Genomic DNA, 18,137 nt, shown 5'->3' on the forward strand with positions numbered 1-18,137 from the left:
TATTTTCAATGTACTTGTGATAAATAAAGCTAACCTAATCTAAATGCCCAAAGACTGGTTACAAATAGACTGCCCATGAGCTTAAACTATCAAACTACATATTTAGAGATGCACATATCTGAGAGCAGAACCCCTTTCTTGGCTATTTATGTTACTATGAAAATGTTAAAAACCAGATTATAAAATTAGTATCTCATCCTAAATAATGAAGCACATACACTAAGCAAATAGATTTTAGTAGTTCAAAACTAAAATATGGAAAATAGGTCTAGAATGAATGTACCAGGAAAAAATTGAAAATATTGATGATTATTTATCTATAAATCACAAATTAGATACACAAAACATAGTGGATTCTGGTCAATTGAGCAATCAGTTAACCAGGGCAGCCACTTATTTAGGACAATATTTAAAGAACAAAAATTAATTGAGAAAATATCCAGGAATCCCTTCATTTATTTGGGACACTATACCACCTAATTATGGCAGGAAACTGTTGCGAGTTTCTAACTAGTGACTGTCATGAGCACTTGTGTGGCTACTACACCATGCTTACAGCGATCAGTTTTCAAAATAATGTCAGCTGTGTGTATTTATGTTCAAAAGGCAGTGATTTTTGTCACTGATAGTTGGCGAGAAGTAAGCAGTAAGCCAATATAGGGTTGCTTTGTTCTCTGCAGTTTCAAGCATTCAGGCTTAGAGATGACAGAACGGCTGGGAGTAAAAATGACAATTTCACTATTTCAACAAATTGGGAACTACGAAGAACTTGAAGGTGTCGACAATCATCTTGAATACTACAATCCAAATGAGGATCTGGAGCGTGCAAATGTTGAAAACATTGTATGAAGCCAGTCCGTTATCTGCACTGGGTACCTATCCTGTTTTTCGCTGTTCACAATCAATCAAAAGAACAAGGTAGCGTACACCATGGATGAATTCCTCTGTCGATGACAATTAAAACTACAGTTTTACAGTATACAAAACAGTACAAAAGTAGTAGTATTAGTGTTCTAATTTGTTCTGTATTTCATTCAAATACATGATATGTTACACAATTAAATGCTGGTGATGTCTTTTTTTTTAATGTTTTAAACTATTTCCATGAAACTTCAGCTAATTGGGGCAGCTACTTAGTTGGACCAAAATGTTCTGGTCCCAATGTGTCCCGATTAACCGGAATCCACTGTATAATTAAAATGAACACCACAGAGCTTTTAACATGCTCTAACAACTGAGATCCAAAATTTAAAAATGCATGTAATGTTCATTAAAAGTTTGTGTTTATTTCTGAATTTCAACCAACATTCTCTTCCCAGCAAACACGAGGAAATCTGCAGATGCTGGAAATTCAAACAACACCACACACAAAATGCTGGTGGAACACAGCAGGCCAGGCAGCATAATTCATAATAACGTATAATTCTCCGTAACTTACTCCACCTCCAACGGGATCCCACTACTAAGCACATCTTTCCCTCCCCCCCCCCCCCGCTTTCCGCAGGCATCGCTCCTTACACGACTCCCTTGTCCACTCGCCCCCCCCCCCCCATCCCTTCCCACCGATCTCCCTCCTGGCACTTATCCTTGTAAGCGGAATAAGTGCTACACCTGCCCTTACATTTCCTCCCTCACCACCATTCAGGGCCCCAGACAGTCCTTCCAGGTGAGGTGACACTTCACCTGTGAGTCGGCTGGTGTGGTATACTGCGTCCAGTGCTCCTGGTGTGGCCTTTTATATATTGGCGAGACCCGACACAGACTGGGAGACCGTTTTGCTAACACCTATGCTCGGTCCGCCAGAAAAAGCAGATCTCCCAGTGGCCACACATTTTAATTCCATGTCCCATTCCCATTCTGATATGTCTATCCATGGCCTCCTCTACTGTCAAAATGAATCCAAACTCAGGTTAGAGGAACAACACCTTATATACCGGCTGGGTAGCCTCCAACCTGATGGCATGAACATTGACTTCTCTAACTTCCGTTAATGCCCCTCCTCCCCTTCTTACCCCATCCCTGACATATTTAGTTGTTTGCCTGTTCTCCATCTCCCTCTGGTGCTTTCCCCTCCCCCCTTTCTTTCTCCCGAGGCCTCCCGTCCCATGATCCTTTCCCTTTTCCAGCTCGGTATCACTTTCACCAATCACCTTTCCAGATCTTAGCTTCATCCCACCCCCTCCGGTCTTCTCCTATCATTTCACATTTCCCCCTCCCCCCACTACTTTTAAATCTCTGACTAGCTTTCCTTTCGGTTAGTCCTGACAAAGGGTCTCAGCCCGAAACGTCGACAGTACTTCTCCTATAGATGCTGCCTGGCCTGCTGTGTTCCACCAGCATTTTGTGTATGTTGTTGTTCCTCTTCCCAGAATCTATTTCAATGGAATAGAGGTTTTGAATTGCTTATCAGAGCAAACCTGCTGAGTTTTAATCTGGTAGCACAGGTGGACTATGACAAAACAAGTTAGATTTTCAAACTAGAGTTCAGAAAAGGTCAAAACTTAGAGCACAAGGAACTTAAGATGCTATTAAAATGAAGATTTAAAAAACAAATTAATTTTATATTGTGCTCCTTTCTTTCACTTTGTACACATTGGATGGTTAGAATCAGAAACAAATTTATCAATTACATTAGGGCTGATGCAATCAATTGCTTTCTTAACAAATTTGGCATGGCCCTTATGGTATCACTGTATGCTGCTATACATACAATTACTAAAAGCCAGGGCAAAAGCGATACAACATTTCAGAAATGAAAGATCCTTTTTTGCACATTTCTGAAGCTTTCTTTGGACAGCAGAGAATATTTTAATGATTTATTAGATTTCTGTGGTTTTCAACAAGGATCTCACCTTGGTATCAGTCAATTACAGAAAAAGAACACATTACTGTGGTACTACAGCTTTACAGATGTTTTCTACTGAAAATTCAAGTACATGACAAAAACCAGGAAATAATCAAATATCAAAAGCAAGCCAGGAAGTCTCTGGAAAGGAATAGTTAACATTTTAGGCTGACAGCACTGCAAAAATCAAATACAACTTGCCTGAAATGCTAATATATTTCCTCTTTTCACAAAGCTGTCTAATGATTACTTTGATAGATTTCTGGTTATATTTACAATATTTTGCTTTTGTAATGAGCAGGAACATACCTGAACAATTCTTTTCTGAGCTGCAAGGGAAAAAATGTACATTATTAGATATAAACAACAAAGTCTCACAAAAAGCAAAATTCAAACAGAGCACGCAAACTGTGTTGACAACTTCACCAATAATCCAATAAACAATAAACAAAGAATTTCAACATATCCCTTTGAACCCACATAAAATTCCTGCCTTGTCAGTCACCCTCCACTACCTCAACCAAGTAGCCAATATTTACAATAGCATCTGACAACTGACTCTTCAGCGCTCAAGCAGAAAAGATGTTGAGTAGGAATGAATTCATGTACAAGTCAGTCTATTGAATTTAATATTATGGAAACTATCAATATCAATTGGACACGTAACCTGGGGACAGCTTGTATAGACTTTTTATCATTAGTTCTGTCCTCCCAAATGACCAGATTTGCAACATGTCGAAGTAAATTCATTGTCAAAATACAAGCATGTTACCCATATTACCTTGAGATTTGTTTTCTTGCAGGCAGTTACAAGAAAATAAAGAAATACAATTGAATGTATGAAAAGCTATACATAAACCAATGTGTAAACAACAAATTGGGAGTGTGGATATATTGAGCAAAGGAATATGTGAATGACATAAAATAGCTTTAATAATGCATATCTGCCTGTAGAGTTGATCACTCCACCACATACCTGGTCAATCTCCCTTGTTCCAACTTGAGGTTATATAGAAACTATTGTCCATGTGTCATAGCATGCATCGTATCATTTATAAGTTTTCACTGGTCTACAGTGACTCTCAGTTACACATTGTGTATTTTAAATTCTCACCCATTTTCAATTCGCTTTTGGGCTTTGGCCCTCAACAACCTTTGCCAACCCTGCAACCCTCAGGATCTATGTGTCCCCCTCCACCTAAAGCTTTCAGTATTCAAATTAATTCTTTGACTCTACTCTTGATAGCCATGCCTTATTTGATTTGGGTTCCTTAAGGTTGTTATAGCCAGGGGTGGTAGTGGAGATAAGCTCGTACTACCAATTAAATGCTTCCAATGGTGTGAGTCTCAAATAGCCTCTAACAACAAAGTCCATCTCCTGGCCTTCAGGAGCAAGCGGTTTAGCTACCAAGCCTGGGGGAACCATTTCTACTGACAGAAGAAGGGACAAAAGTGGGTTCCTGGGACCTTAAAACAAATTGATTTGGACAGATGAGACCTGTCAGCCATGACTGGCAGTTTTTCTAGGAGAAGGAAAACTCTGATCTCAAACCTTCTCTGCCTTGTGGCTATACCCACTCATAAGGAAGGCTTTCAGAGTAAATCCAGAGGGAAAAATCCAGAGCTAGAGTCCCTAAGGCAGTCCTACATTGAGTTCAACACAGACTAGCAACGCCTGTGACACTATAGTTTGGCACCAGCATCAGTCTTTTCTGTTCCTTTGGGTTCATCAAATGCATGGAGAGTGGGAGCTTGTTACATGAGCAACAACTAACTCCCCCTAACTTTCTGCCCTGGCTTGTGTATCTAGACAGCTAGGATGCAATATCCATGGTTGACCCTCGTCAAATGACTTTGTCTAAAGCTCTAGAAAAAGTCCCATATGCACCTCTCCTGCTGCATTTCTCTTCCCTCGTACAAGAGGCTTCTTATACTCTTTTACAAACCTTTACCTCCTTTTTACAACCAGGTGAACAATATTTATTTACTAATGTTTCTGTAGATTACTTTGGGACTTATAAAGCAAGATAAAAGATATTACAAAATATTAGTTAAAAAAAGAATCTTGTGCTTTCCTGGCATATATGACGAATAAACTCTTCATGGGCTTCCAGCCAGGTACAGGTTTCGATTTTAACCAACATTTCAATGACAAACTCTGCCACTGTCATCAGGGATGATGACTAGTCATGCCTAGACTGGTGGTATTTATACCTCGCCTTCCGTCCCTCCTGATTGGTTAGTCCACACTACGAAGGTATTTATGGCAGAGTTTATGACACAAGTTCTCAAGTTATTTTACTTTACTTTATAGATCCTATTTACCATTGATGCCACTCAGTGCTTTTGAGATTTGAGGGTTTAGTACTGATGAGTACTCGTACAATGATTAGTTGTAGTTGAAACTTGAGTTTTCAGAACCAGATGTTGGAGTAACTGAAACTATTGCTACACCAGTGATGGTCTGCCCAGATCCAGATGAAAAAGGTGAAGCTTCTATTCTTGTGGGAACAAATGCTGCCATTGTGAGAAGGCTTATGGGAGCATGCAAGGAGAAATTAAGAGAATTTCTTGAAGACCTTGTCCATTCACCTGGTGCTCAGAGCTACTTTTGAGAAGATGCAAGTTCTTCCTAAGCAGAATGACAAGCATAAATGAGGAACTGTGTGGTGCACTCAGTCTAAACCTGTCATGTTACGTCCTGGAAGAGTAGCTAGAGTGACTGAGGAAACTAACCCCCACCTCCACCCCCAAATCCGAAAGGTGTTCCAGTGGAGTTTGAAAATGCTCAGCAGCACCTGCTTAAACTGAAGGCTGTAGCATTTAGTCATGGAGCGGGGGAACTGAGTTACCAGAAGGTACGAGTCACATGGCTGTTAGCAGAGTTAGCTAACAAACCAAGTTTGTATACAAGCCCAGTGAGAGGGTTGCATTTATATTTTAACCATTTAGCCCAGGAAACCAGGCTTCTAACGTATTTCCAATTCTTCAGCATTGGCAGATTTTGATAAAAGACATTAATTTCATTCACAATAGAGAGAACAGCAAGTTTTAGAATGGGAAAACCCATAAGCACAAACCATGTCAGTATGTTAACAGGAAGTATTAAGCCATACCAAGAAGGTTCAAATCCACATCAGTTCTCAGTGAGCTCACGTTATCCAAAACAAATTTTTCCCCAGTCTGTTAAGAGCAATTGTTCCTTAAAACAAAATGCTCTGGAAGTATTTTGTAATTCAGGCAGTCTTCTAGGAAGGAAGAAAGTAGATAACTTTTCAGATCAATGACCTATAATCAGAACACGCATTTTCCTTACCTCAGCGTGACTGGCTTGGCAATGCTGGGGACTTTATTTTCCTTGTAAATGAAAGATACGACAGCATAGGGGCAAACATGTCTTGGGTATTGCCTTATGCCTTCATTTCCAAATTCATAAAGATAAAACTGAAAGATTAAAAAATGATAATGAAGAAAAAAAAACTGTACAAGACATGCATAAACAAGTAAACTTGATTCTCATTTTTCAGAATATACCAATGAACAAATACACTTAGTATTTCGAGAAATGGAAATTGAAATGTATTGTAACAAAAAATAGTTTTCAAAAAGTACCTGGGTGAGATCAAATGCTTTGTAAGTGAACAGGGAAAGGACCCGGTCAAGGTTTCTAAAAACATGACAATCATGCTTCGGTGTGGGAGGGGTGAAGTTTTTGGTGGTGTTATCCAAGACAGCTTTTACCCTTCCCTGAAAAATTAATATTAATAAAGTCAAAATTAAATATTTGTGTTAAAAACATCAAAATAACACTATAATAGAGCAACTGGATTGGGATCCATTTCCAGCCCATTAATACTTCCAGTGAAATAATTACAGCATGATGAATGTTTATTTCCCAAAGATTCAACAAGCACATCAGGAATTAAAATCTTGCTATACAGCAATGAACCCCTACACTAGTGGTTGCTCACCCATCGAATGCGATCGACTGGTCAATCTTCCAGACTTTCCCAGTAGATCCCGAAAAAAAATGAAAATACACAAATACTGATGAGAGATTGTTTCTGGTTGTGGAGTTTTAGTTCCGTTCTTTCTGCCCAGTGTGCATGCGTTTAGCTCCCCCGCCACACACTTGACTACACAGTGTACTTCAGTGGTCCCCATCTACCGGGCCGCAAGGAAACGATATGAGTCAGCTGCACCTTTCCTCATTCCCTGTCACGCCCACTGTTGGAACTTGAATGCACGCGAGGTCATCAGTCGCCTAAACGTAGTGATACCCCAGCGCCAGGGATCACTGGTTGGCCTTAGGTAACCGGTGAGAAGTGCCATTGCTACTGGCCTGGAGTGCGGACAGATGGGCACCGCCTCTAAAACTGTCTACCACATCGCATGTTCGTGGGGAACCCGGTGCTAAAATATTCACAGACGACCTAAGTCAGGCTCAGGGTAGCAGAGCAGCTACCTCGCTGTGATCTACTGAAAGTCATCCCTCGAGCCAAACTTTTGTTGGCCGATGGATCCTATTGGGGGGGGAGGGGGGGAGAGCGGGCGGGCACCCTGTCGCACTCCTCGCTCTGACAGTCGCTCTCTCCGGACTGCGACCCCAGTACAGGGACCTCCAGCCCTGACCTTGTCCTCTCACCCCACCCACAACCAGCTGCACCTGGCCAAGGCATTTGGTGGCGGGCGGGCAGCTGGAGTTCGGGCCCGGAGGCTGTCTAATGAGGCAACGAAGCCCTCAAAACTGCTTCGGCACCCTGAGTCCAAGCACCCTGCACTTAAAGACAAACCCATTGAGTTTTTTGAGTGGGAAAAAATGTGAGCAAGCGGGACAGCAGCTGAGAGCCATGAAAACTAAATTGCGGAATAGACAAGACATAAGGAACCTGCTTCGAGTATTGCTGTATTTCGGTCGTGTTTAACCCACCCACCCACCCCCCCCCCACCCCCCCCCCCCCCCCCGGGTCAGCAAGAATATTGTCAATATTAAACCTGTCTGTAGCGCAAAAAAGGGTGGTGACCACTGGTGTTCATACGTCACTTCCGGGTTGCGGGGTTTTACTTCGTCTTTTCTGCCCTGGTGCGCATATGTGTAACTAATCGATTTGGGCTCGATCTTGCCTTTCACTAAGGCCGAGGTAGGGGATCTTGGGCTTAAAAAGGTTGGTGACCACTACCCTACACATTCACTGAAATCTTTTCTTCTCTTTTAATCTACTGCAGGCCAACAGTAAAATATTTTTAAAAGTATATTATGTTGTATTGGAATTAGGTTGAAATTGAGATAGCAGGATATATGTGAAAACAAATCCAAAGATTGAAAATACAAGTCTCAAAAACAAAACAAAACAAATAAAATACCTTTATGATTTTGAAAATTATTATCTCTGCCTTCCTTCCATTATCCATTGGATTGGGCTGAAGTACATCACAGTATTTTGAAAGATAGATACCTGCAGGAGATAAAATGATAATAGACAATAGACAATAGGTGCAGAAGTAGACCATTCGGCCCTTCGAGCCATTTTGAGATCATGGCTGATCAATTACTATCAATACCCGGTTCCTGCCTTGTCCCCATATCCCTTGATTCCCCTATCCATAAGATACCTATCTAGCTCCTTCTTGAAAGCATCCAGAGAATTCGCCTCCACTACCTTCCGAGGCAGTGCATTCCAGACCCCCACAACTCTCTGGGAGAAGTTTTTCCTTAACTCTGTCCTAAATGACCTACCCCTTATTCTCAAACCATGCCCTCTGGTACTGGACTCGCCCAGCATCTGGAACATATTTCCTGCCTCTATCTTGTCCAATCCCTTAATAATCTTCTATGTTTCAATCAGATCCCCTCTCAATCTCCTTAATTCCAGCGTGTACAAGCCCAGTCTCTCTAACCTCTCTGCGTAAGCCAGTCCAGACATCCCAGGAATTAACCTTGTGAATCTACGCTGCACTTCCTCTACAGCCAGAATGTCCTTCCTTAACCCTGGAGACCAAAACTGTACACAATACTCCAGGTGTGGATTTCCTTGCTCTTGTACTCAATTCCCTTTGTAATAAAGGCCAACATTCCATTAGCCTTCTTCACTGCCTGCTGCACTTGCTCATTCACCTTCAGTGACTGATGAACAAGGACTCCGAGATCTCTTTGGATTTCTCCCTTACCCAACTCTACACCGTTCAGATAATAATCTACCTTCCTGTTCTTACTCCCAAAGTGAGCCAATAGGCTCTGGTTTGAAAGGTTGCATTAGATAAAAGCTGGAAAGTACAAATGCTCAAAATCCTTCCAGTAAGAATTTAAGCAAACTAGCTGTACATCTTTATGCATTTAAAAATATCAATTTTAATTTAAACAAAGAAATTTCTTACCCATTGCAGGATTTCCAAGAATAGTTACTTTGGAACTTCCCACAGACAATCCTTTCTCACAAATAGTGGCAACCTAGCAAGGGGAAAACAAAAGGAGTTATTTAAAAGCCACTGATTCAATCTTAAGATTTAGCAATCTTGAACTCCAGAAACTTGAAAACAAAAATTTCAGAGCAGTACAGAAAGCGTTGCATTGTTGGAAGAACAGCCTATCAGATACAATTTAAACCAATGCCCTTTATATCCTTTCAGGGGAATGCAAGAGGTTCTCTGGAATTTCCACCCCCCATTAAAAAGTTACCCCTCAAACAGATTATTAAAATGATATCACAATGCTGATTGTGAAAGCTCGCTGCCTGCCACATTTCCTACATCACAAAAGTGATGATATTGGTAAAACCAGATTACCATGTCAACATTTAAGGTTTGGATTCTACATTAGGTTGTAGAAATAAAGCTTATCAGCCCGCCTCTATGGTCATACTGCCTGCTTTAATGTCACGGTGGTATGCATACACAAACACCACCATAACATTAAAAAACTAGCAGTATTACATGTGGTCTCAAATGCTACACAACTCTCTACAACCCGCATCAATTGATTTTAGCCTAAAGTGAAGCTGAAAAACAAGTCACTTTATACACTGTAGTAAATAAGGAAATCATACTTCATCTGCACTGAATTACTCCACATCACACAAACTAATAAAAAATTACACAAAAGAATGCAATCAATCAGGAAAAGGAAACACTTCTCCCAGTTTAGGGGCCCTTTTATTGGATGCCTTCAGTCTAATATTTCTATCTACTGGCTTCCCTAAAACATGAAAATTTGTGGCTTTACCAGCTATAACACATATTACCTGAGAATGGTGAACCAAGACGGGGCAATATAATTTGTTACCATTTGCCCTATATTACATTCTGCAATTAATCCAGATCTAACTTTTGCTTCATAGCTGAAAGCAAATACCATGCTTTAAGAAGCATTTCACAAATTTTAATTTCTTTTGTTAGTATCTATGAGCCATCTGAAAAAGTGCAGAGATGACTCAAAATTTATTATTCTTCATATTAACTATTTGTGAATTGCTATCTATTGACAACAGTCCAGCACAGAAAAAAATGAATATTGTGCTTCAGCTAAAATTCAAAGCATAGCAATGCTTGTATGCAGATTCATTATTTGTCCTCTGAGGGATTCTGGTACCTTAAAACTGATTATACTGTTAGGATTATTTTGCCCAGTTACCCTTGTTGTCAGTCTGAGGGGCTGATGGTATTTTGCTTCGCTAGATGTTAGTTCCACAACATTTCTGCAGTGTTTGTCAAAAATGCCTCAAGGTAGCTGAAAAGGCAAAGCAGAAAAAGGAAGGACAGGAGGGTATTAAATAATAATGAACAAATAGGTAACTTCAGTGGAATTCTGATAATAGGTAGATATTATCTGCTTGAATAAACAGTCTGAATGAAGGAAAATCTGCAGGAATCAGTAGATGCTGTGCAAAGATACAGATTGGAGATAATAATGGACTATAAGGGTCTAAAAAAATGCAAATCTTGAAACCAATTCTTAGAATAAAACCACCAAGGGGTAAACGTTTGAGAGAATGAAACGGGAAAGAAACCAACAGGTAGAATACTTATTTCAAGGTGATGGCTAAGGAGATCAACAGAAAATTACCGGTGTTTTCACCATGAAGGGTCAACAATCAAGCAGAAAGGCAAGGAGGAATGATACTAATTCAGTAAGGCTTTTCATTCTTCTGAGACACACGACTTAGCTACCGTATTTTTCAATGTTAGTGGAACGATGAGTTTGAGGATACTACAGAAGGTGTTGAAAATAAAATACCAATGAAACTAAAAACAGCTGTGAAAGAGTGGAGGATAGAAACGTAGAAAATAGGTGCAGGAGTAGGCCCTTCGGCCCTTCGAACCTGCACTGCCATTCAGTATGATCATGGCTGATCATCCAACTCAGAACCCTGTACCTGCTTTCTCTCCATACCCCCTGATCCCTTTAGCCACAAGGGCCATATCTAACTTCCTCTTAAATATAGCCAATGAACCGGCCTCAACTGTTTCCTGTGGCAGAGAATTCCACAGATTCACCACTCTCTGTGTGAAGAAGTTTTTCCTCATCTCAGTTCTTAAAAGGCTTCCCCTTTATCCTTAAACTGTGACACCCTCGTTCTGGACTTCCCCAACATCGGAAACAATCTTCCTGCATCTAGCCTGTCCAATCCCTTTAGAATTTTATACGTTTCAATAAGATCCCCCCTCAATCTTCTAAATTCCAGTGAGTATAAGCCTAGTCCATCCAGTCTTTCTTCATATGAAAGTCCTGCCATCCCAGGAATCAATCTGGTGAACCTTCTCTGTACTCCCTCTATGGCAAGAATGTCTTTCCTCAGATTAGGGGACCAAAACTGCACACAATATTCTAGGTGCGGTCTCACCAAGGCCTTGTACAACTGCAGTAGAACCTCCCTGCTCCTGTACTCAAATCCTTTTGCTATGAATGCCAACATACCATTTGCCTTTTTCACCGCCTGCTGTACCTGCATGCCCACCTTCAATGACTGGTGTACAATGACACCCAGATCTCGTTGCATCTCCCCTTTTCCTAATTGGCCACCGTTGAGATAATAATCTGTTTTCCTGTTCTTGCAACCAAAGTGGATAACCTCACATTTATCCACATTAAATTGCATCTGCCATGAATTTGTCCACTCACCTAACCTATCCAAGTCACCCTGCATCCTCTTAGTATCCTCCTCACAGCTAACACCGCCACCCAGCTTCGTGTCATCCGCAAACTTGGAGATGCTACATTTAATTCCCTTGTCTAAATCATTAATATATATTGTAAACAACTGGGGTCCCAGCACTGAGCCTTGCGGTACCCCACTAGTCACTGCCTGCCATTCTGAAAAGGTCCTGTTTACTCCCACTCTTTGCTTCCTGTCTGCCAACTGATTCTCTATCCACATCAATACCATACCCCCAATACCGTGTGCTTTAAGTTTGCACACTAATCTCCTGTGTGGGACCTTGTCAAAAGCCTTTTGAAAATCTAAATATACTACATCCACTGGCTCTCCCCTATCCACTCTACTAGTTACATCTTCAAAAAATTCTATAAGATTCGTCAGACATGATTTTTCTTTCACAAATCCATGCTGACTTTGACCGATGATTTCACCTCTTTCCAAATGTGCTGTTATCACATCTTTGATAACCGACTCTAGCATTTTCTCCACCACCGATGTCAGACTAACTATAATTCCCCGGTTTCTCTCTCCCTCCTTTTTTAAAAAGTGGGGTTACATCAGCCACCCTCCAATCCTAAGGAACTAATCCAGAATCTAAAGAGTTTTGAAAAATTATCACTAATGCATCCACTATTTCTTGGGCTACTTCCTTAAGCACTCTGGGATGCAGACCATCTGGCCCTGGGGATTTATCTGCCTTTAATCCTTTTAATTTACCTAACACCATTTCCCTACTAACATGCATTTCCCTCAGTTCCCCCATCTCACTAGACCCTCGGTCCCTTACTATTTCCAGAAGATTATTTATGTCCTCCTTAGTGAAGACAGAACCAAAGTAGTTATTCAATTGGTCTGCCATGTCTTTGTTCCCTATGATCAATTCACCTGCTTCTGACTGTAAAGGACCTACATTTGTCTTGACCAATCTTTTTCTCTTCACATATCTATAAAAGCTTTTACAGTCAGTTTTTAATGTTCCCTGCCAGCCTTTCTCTCATAATCTTTTTTCCCTTTCCTAATTAAGCCCTTTGTCCTCCTCTGCTGGTCTCTGAATTTCTCCCAGTCCTCAGGTGTGCCGCTTTTGTTTGCTAATTTATATGTTTCTTCTTTGGACTTGATACTATCCCTAATTTCCCTTTTCAGCCATGGGTGCACTACCTTCCCTGGTTTATTCTTTTGCCAAACTGGGATGAACAATTGTTGTAGTTCATCCATGCGAACTTTAAATGCTTGCCATTGCATATCCACCGTCAACCCTTTATGTATCATTTGCCAGTCTATCTTAGCTAATTCATGTCTCATACCTTCAAAGTTACCCTTCTTTAAGTTCAGAACCTGTTTCTGAATTAACTATGTCACTCTCCATCTTTTTTTTTTTAAATTTTTTTTTTATTAGTTTTTCAAAACATTTTACAAAATTAAAAACCCCAAATCCCAATGAGGAGTATTAATACAGTGCAAGATTAAGCATACAATAACAATATGCTACAAAGGAAGAGAATTTAACAAAAAAGCACCTAAATTAAAGACAAGTGAGCTTAGTGTCCTCCCCAAGACACTCTCCATCTTAATGAAGAATTCCACCATATTATGGTCACTCTTACCCAAGGGGCCTCGCATGACAAGATTGCTAACTAACCCTTCCTCATTGCTCAATACCCAATCTATAATGGCCTGCTCTCTAGTTGGTTCCTCGACATGTTGGTTCAGAAAACCATCCTACATACATTCCAAGAAATCCTCTTCCTCAGCACCCTTACCAATTTGGTTCACCCAATCTATATGTAGATTGAAGTCACCCATTATAACTACTGTTCCTTTATTGCACGCATTTCTAATTTCCTGTTTAATGCCATCCCCAACCTCACTACTACTGTTAGGTGGCCTGTACACAACTCCCACCAGCGTTTTCTGCCCCTTAGTGTTCTGCAGCTCTACCCATATCGATTCCACATCCTCCAGGCTAATGTCCTTCCTTTCTATTGTGTTAATCTCCTCTCTAACCAGCAATGCTACCCCACCTCCTTTTCTTTCCTGTCTATCCCTCCTGAATATTGAATATCCCTGGATGTTGAGCTCCCATCCTTGGTCACCCTGGAGCCATGTCTCTGTGATCCCAACTATATCATATTCATTAACTATCTGCACATTCAATTCATCCACCTTGTTACGAATGCTCCTCGCATTGACACACAAAGCCTTCAGGCTTGTTTTTACAACACACTTAGCCCTTATACAATTATGTTGAAAAGTGGCTCTTTTTGCTTTTTGCCCTGGATTTGCCTGCCTGCCACTTTTACTTTTCACCTTACTACTTTTTGCTTCTAGCCTCATTTTACACCCCTCTGTCTCTCTGCACTTGTTCCCATCCCCCTGCCACATTAGTTTAAAGCCTCCTGAACAGCAGTAGCAAACGCTCCCCCTAGGACATTGGTTCCAGTCCAGCCCAGGTGCAGACCGTCCTGTTTATACCGGTCCCACCTCCCGCAGAACTGGTTCCAATGCCCCAGAAATTTGAATCCCTCCCCCTTGCACCATTTTTCAAGCCACGTATTCATCTGAAATATCCTCCTATTTCTACCCTGACTAGCACGTGGCACTGGTAGTAATCCAGAGATTATTACCTTGTGGTCCTACTTTTTAGTTTATCTCCTAACTCCCTAAATTCACCTTGTAGGACCTCATCCCGTTTTTTTACCTATATCGTTGGTACCTATGTGCACCATAACCACTGGCTGTTCACCCTCCCATTCCAGAACGTCCTGCAGCCGCTCAGAGACATCCTTGACCTTTGCACCTGGGAGGCAACATACCATCCTGGAGTCCCGTTTGCAGCCGCAGAAATGCCTATCTACTCCCCTTACAATTGAATCCCCTATCACTATAGCTCTCCCACACCTTTTCCTTCCCTCCTGTGCCGCAGAGCCACCCATGGTGCAATGAACTCGGCTGCTGCTGCCTTCCCCTGATGAGACATCTCCCCCAACAGTATCCAAAACAGTATATCTGTTTAGGAGGGAGATGACCTCAGGGGACTCCTGCACTACCTGCCTACTGCTACACTGTCTAGTGGCCATCCCTTCCCTTTCTGCCTGTGTAGCCTTTACCTGCGGTGTGGCCAACTCACTGAACGTGCTATTCACGACTTTCTCAGCATCGCGGATGCTTCAGTATGAATCCAATCGCAGCTCCGAACGCTCAATGCGGTCTGCCAGAAGCTGCAGTTGGGACACACTTCCTGCACACATAGTCGTCAGGGACACTTGAAAGTATCCCTGATTTCCCACATGCTGCAGGATGAACAAACCGCAGGGCCGATCTCAGCTGCCATGACCTACCCAATACCTGCCTGAACTTTTGAAACTTTCTCCTTTGAAAGGAACTTACCCAGCCTTACCTCACTTGGAATGAAGCTCGTCCTCAGCCTCTTCTCGTCGAAGCCTCTCGAGTCAAAGCCTCAAATCTCCACTCCGTCACTGGCCCACTCACTCACTGGCCACTTTCCACAGGCCGCTCTGCTTGAGGTAACCCTCTATTTATTTGTTTGCGCTTCTCAAACTGCTTGGTCACCTGACCTCGATTGCCCAATCAGCTGCTTTCTGCTGAGTCTGAGCTATTCAAATCTTGATTGTCTAATCAATGGCTTTCTGCTGAGCTATTCAAATCTTGATTGACTTGATTGCACAGTCCAACTGCCAAAACTGCCAGAATCTCTCGAGTCAAAGCCTCAAATCTCCACTCCTTCACTGGCCCACTCACTCACTGGCCGCTTTCCACAGGCCATCTACTACAATGAAGTAAAAGGCAACAAGGAGCACTCTAGTTTACAAGGGCAATCTGTTAATAGATCTGATAAAATAGAAGTTTCATCTGTAAAGTCTCAAATTATGCAGCAATGAATTTACAGCAAAACATACTCCAGGCCATCAGAAAAAGGATAGAATACTAGAATTTTTTTGTTTAAAAAGAGGGTTTACATTTTAAAAATAATTTTAATAAGATTGCTCTTAGAAAATATAAGAGAGCATAGTAGCAACCAAGAGAATAAAGTAAATTTGACTGGAGAAATAAGCAGGCATCATTGTCCTTGATCAGGATCACAATGTAAATAAACCTGCACAACAGCTCCTACCAAAATATCTGAGGGTTTGTATGCAAAGATTTCAGCAGAAGCAATTAAACCAGTCTTTGTTATAAATGCAAAGGTGCTGAGATGAATATTAATTGATATGCATTTTTAAATTTGCATAGGCAAATTCATTTAACTGTTACGAATGTGCCACAACTCTGAGGGGCCGAAGGGTACAAAGTAGCCCCCTCCTTTTCGAGAATCGCAAGATCGCTATTAATTCGGGTCTGGGACCCAGGAAATGAGAGAGAGACACGCAGAATCCACAAGGGTTTGGAATGTGTCCTGGCCCCCAGAAAGGCGGAACCATTGATAACGACTATTTCTCTTGGAGACGGAATTGTGTATTGAGTACTGCACTATTCATTGAAGCCCTCAGGGAATGACCAGAGTGGGCTGGTTGAGGGATTGCATCATCCCAACCTGACTGACATCTGAAACCCCGTGAGTAAGGATAAAAGAGGGTCTGGGGAACAACCCCTTTAGACGCACCAGGAGAAAGGTATGAGACCGGTGGGGGCTTGTGTGTGTCCATCCTTGCCCGGATGACAAGTCTTCCACGGAACGGCCTCGCTAAAGGACGAATACGGATCAAGATCGGATAAAGGAAAGCTGGCAAGTTCTAAAAAAATGTCTCTCTCTCCAAGCAAAAAGCTGCAGCCTGAATGAACTGAGTGACTTTTATATTTCCATCGGACAATACATTATCCCCTAGACGATAGAGCTTATTTCTTATTGATTATTATTATACCCGCACTTTTAGATTTAGTATTGATGACGTATTATTATCTGTATGTTTGCACTGATATTATTTTTGTGTATTCTTATCAATAAATACTGTTAAAAATAGTACCATCAGACTTCAACAGACCTCTCTATCTTTGCTGGTAAGTGACCCAGTTACGGGGTTCGTAACATAACAAGCACTTCAGCAATATGATGCTGCTGTAAGTTTAAAAGTAGACATTTCCTTTTGTGGAAACAGTAGTTTGACATGAATTTCTAGACTTCAAGTTTTGAATACATTTGTCAAAGTATTGAACTAAAACAAAGATAATCTAAGTTACAACTCTCCTGTGCAATTCACGCAACAGTCAATTACATGTGCTGATTAAAGCCCAGTACTTTTGAAAGCAGAAATTTCAAAATGTGTTTGGTCGCACGATGTGTCACAACATAAAAGCAGCTTTAATCAGGCTTGTTTCAACATTTTCAAATAATAAGAAACTCACTTTTGATGGTTCAGTCAACAAGAATGCATAAGACTCTGCCAACTCCTTTTCAGTTCGGCCCTCGTTTCTCATTTCTTTCCTTTTCTCTGCATACTAGAAATATTTAAAAAAATTAAATGTATGCATCTTGGAAAGAATGCTTACAATAAATTAAGTCTAAATGATAAAGTACACAAACCTCTCTCTCTAGTCTTTCATTATGAACCAATCTAGCTTTCATGTAGGTAAAGTTAGCACTTGATGATGACTCCAGGCAAGAAGAATTGAGAACTTTCAAAATGTCTTGTTTAAATTCTCTGGAGCCCACCGGTACTAGTTGACAGCGTTCTGAAAGTAAATTTATTAAATTAATACAATAGCACCTTTTCAGATGTAATTTGATCTTTTTAAATTTAATCAACAAGAACAAAGGCTCAATATACTCGCTGCCTCAGATTTCATCTAACAGTATAACATTGTGGTACTTGTTCACTGTTTGTTACTTTTCCCATTTACCTCTGACTTGTAAGATTCCAATTTTATTTAAACAACCAAATTCAGGTGACTGGAAGACCCAAGAGGCCAGAGTCGGGAAAAAGAGGGAAGGACTTTCTTTTAAACCAGAAAGATGTTTGGAACGGCAAATGTGGAGTGCCACAGCAGAACTATGGGATAGTTAGCAAAGGAGTACCAGGGGCAGGGGGTGGCGTGGGTGACGACATACCTAGCCCGAAGACACCAGGAAAGATCTCCCCCTTTTCCCAACTATGATTTGGCTGTCCACAATAGAGACCCATACA

At 41.2% G+C, this 18,137-nt stretch overlaps 1 protein-coding gene across 1 annotated transcript in view; it reads right to left on the reverse strand.

Annotated features, from left to right (window-relative positions):
* Positions 1–18,137, reverse strand: part of LOC140741814 (protein TASOR-like) — a 62,963-nt gene that overhangs the window by 35,867 nt on the left and 8,959 nt on the right. Inside the window, exons 2-8 of the mRNA XM_073072229.1 lie at positions 17,537–17,685; positions 17,359–17,451; positions 9,221–9,293; positions 8,210–8,301; positions 6,458–6,592; positions 6,162–6,289; positions 3,155–3,174 (exon numbers count right to left, since the gene is read on the reverse strand). Coding sequence (XP_072928330.1) covers positions 3,155–3,174; positions 6,162–6,289; positions 6,458–6,592; positions 8,210–8,301; positions 9,221–9,293; positions 17,359–17,451; positions 17,537–17,685 — 690 coding nt within the window. The remainder of the gene's footprint in view (positions 1–3,154; positions 3,175–6,161; positions 6,290–6,457; positions 6,593–8,209; positions 8,302–9,220; positions 9,294–17,358; positions 17,452–17,536; positions 17,686–18,137) is intronic.

This window comes from Hemitrygon akajei, chromosome 19 (genome assembly GCF_048418815.1).
Source record: "Hemitrygon akajei chromosome 19, sHemAka1.3, whole genome shotgun sequence".
NCBI lineage: Eukaryota > Metazoa > Chordata > Chondrichthyes > Myliobatiformes > Dasyatidae > Hemitrygon > Hemitrygon akajei.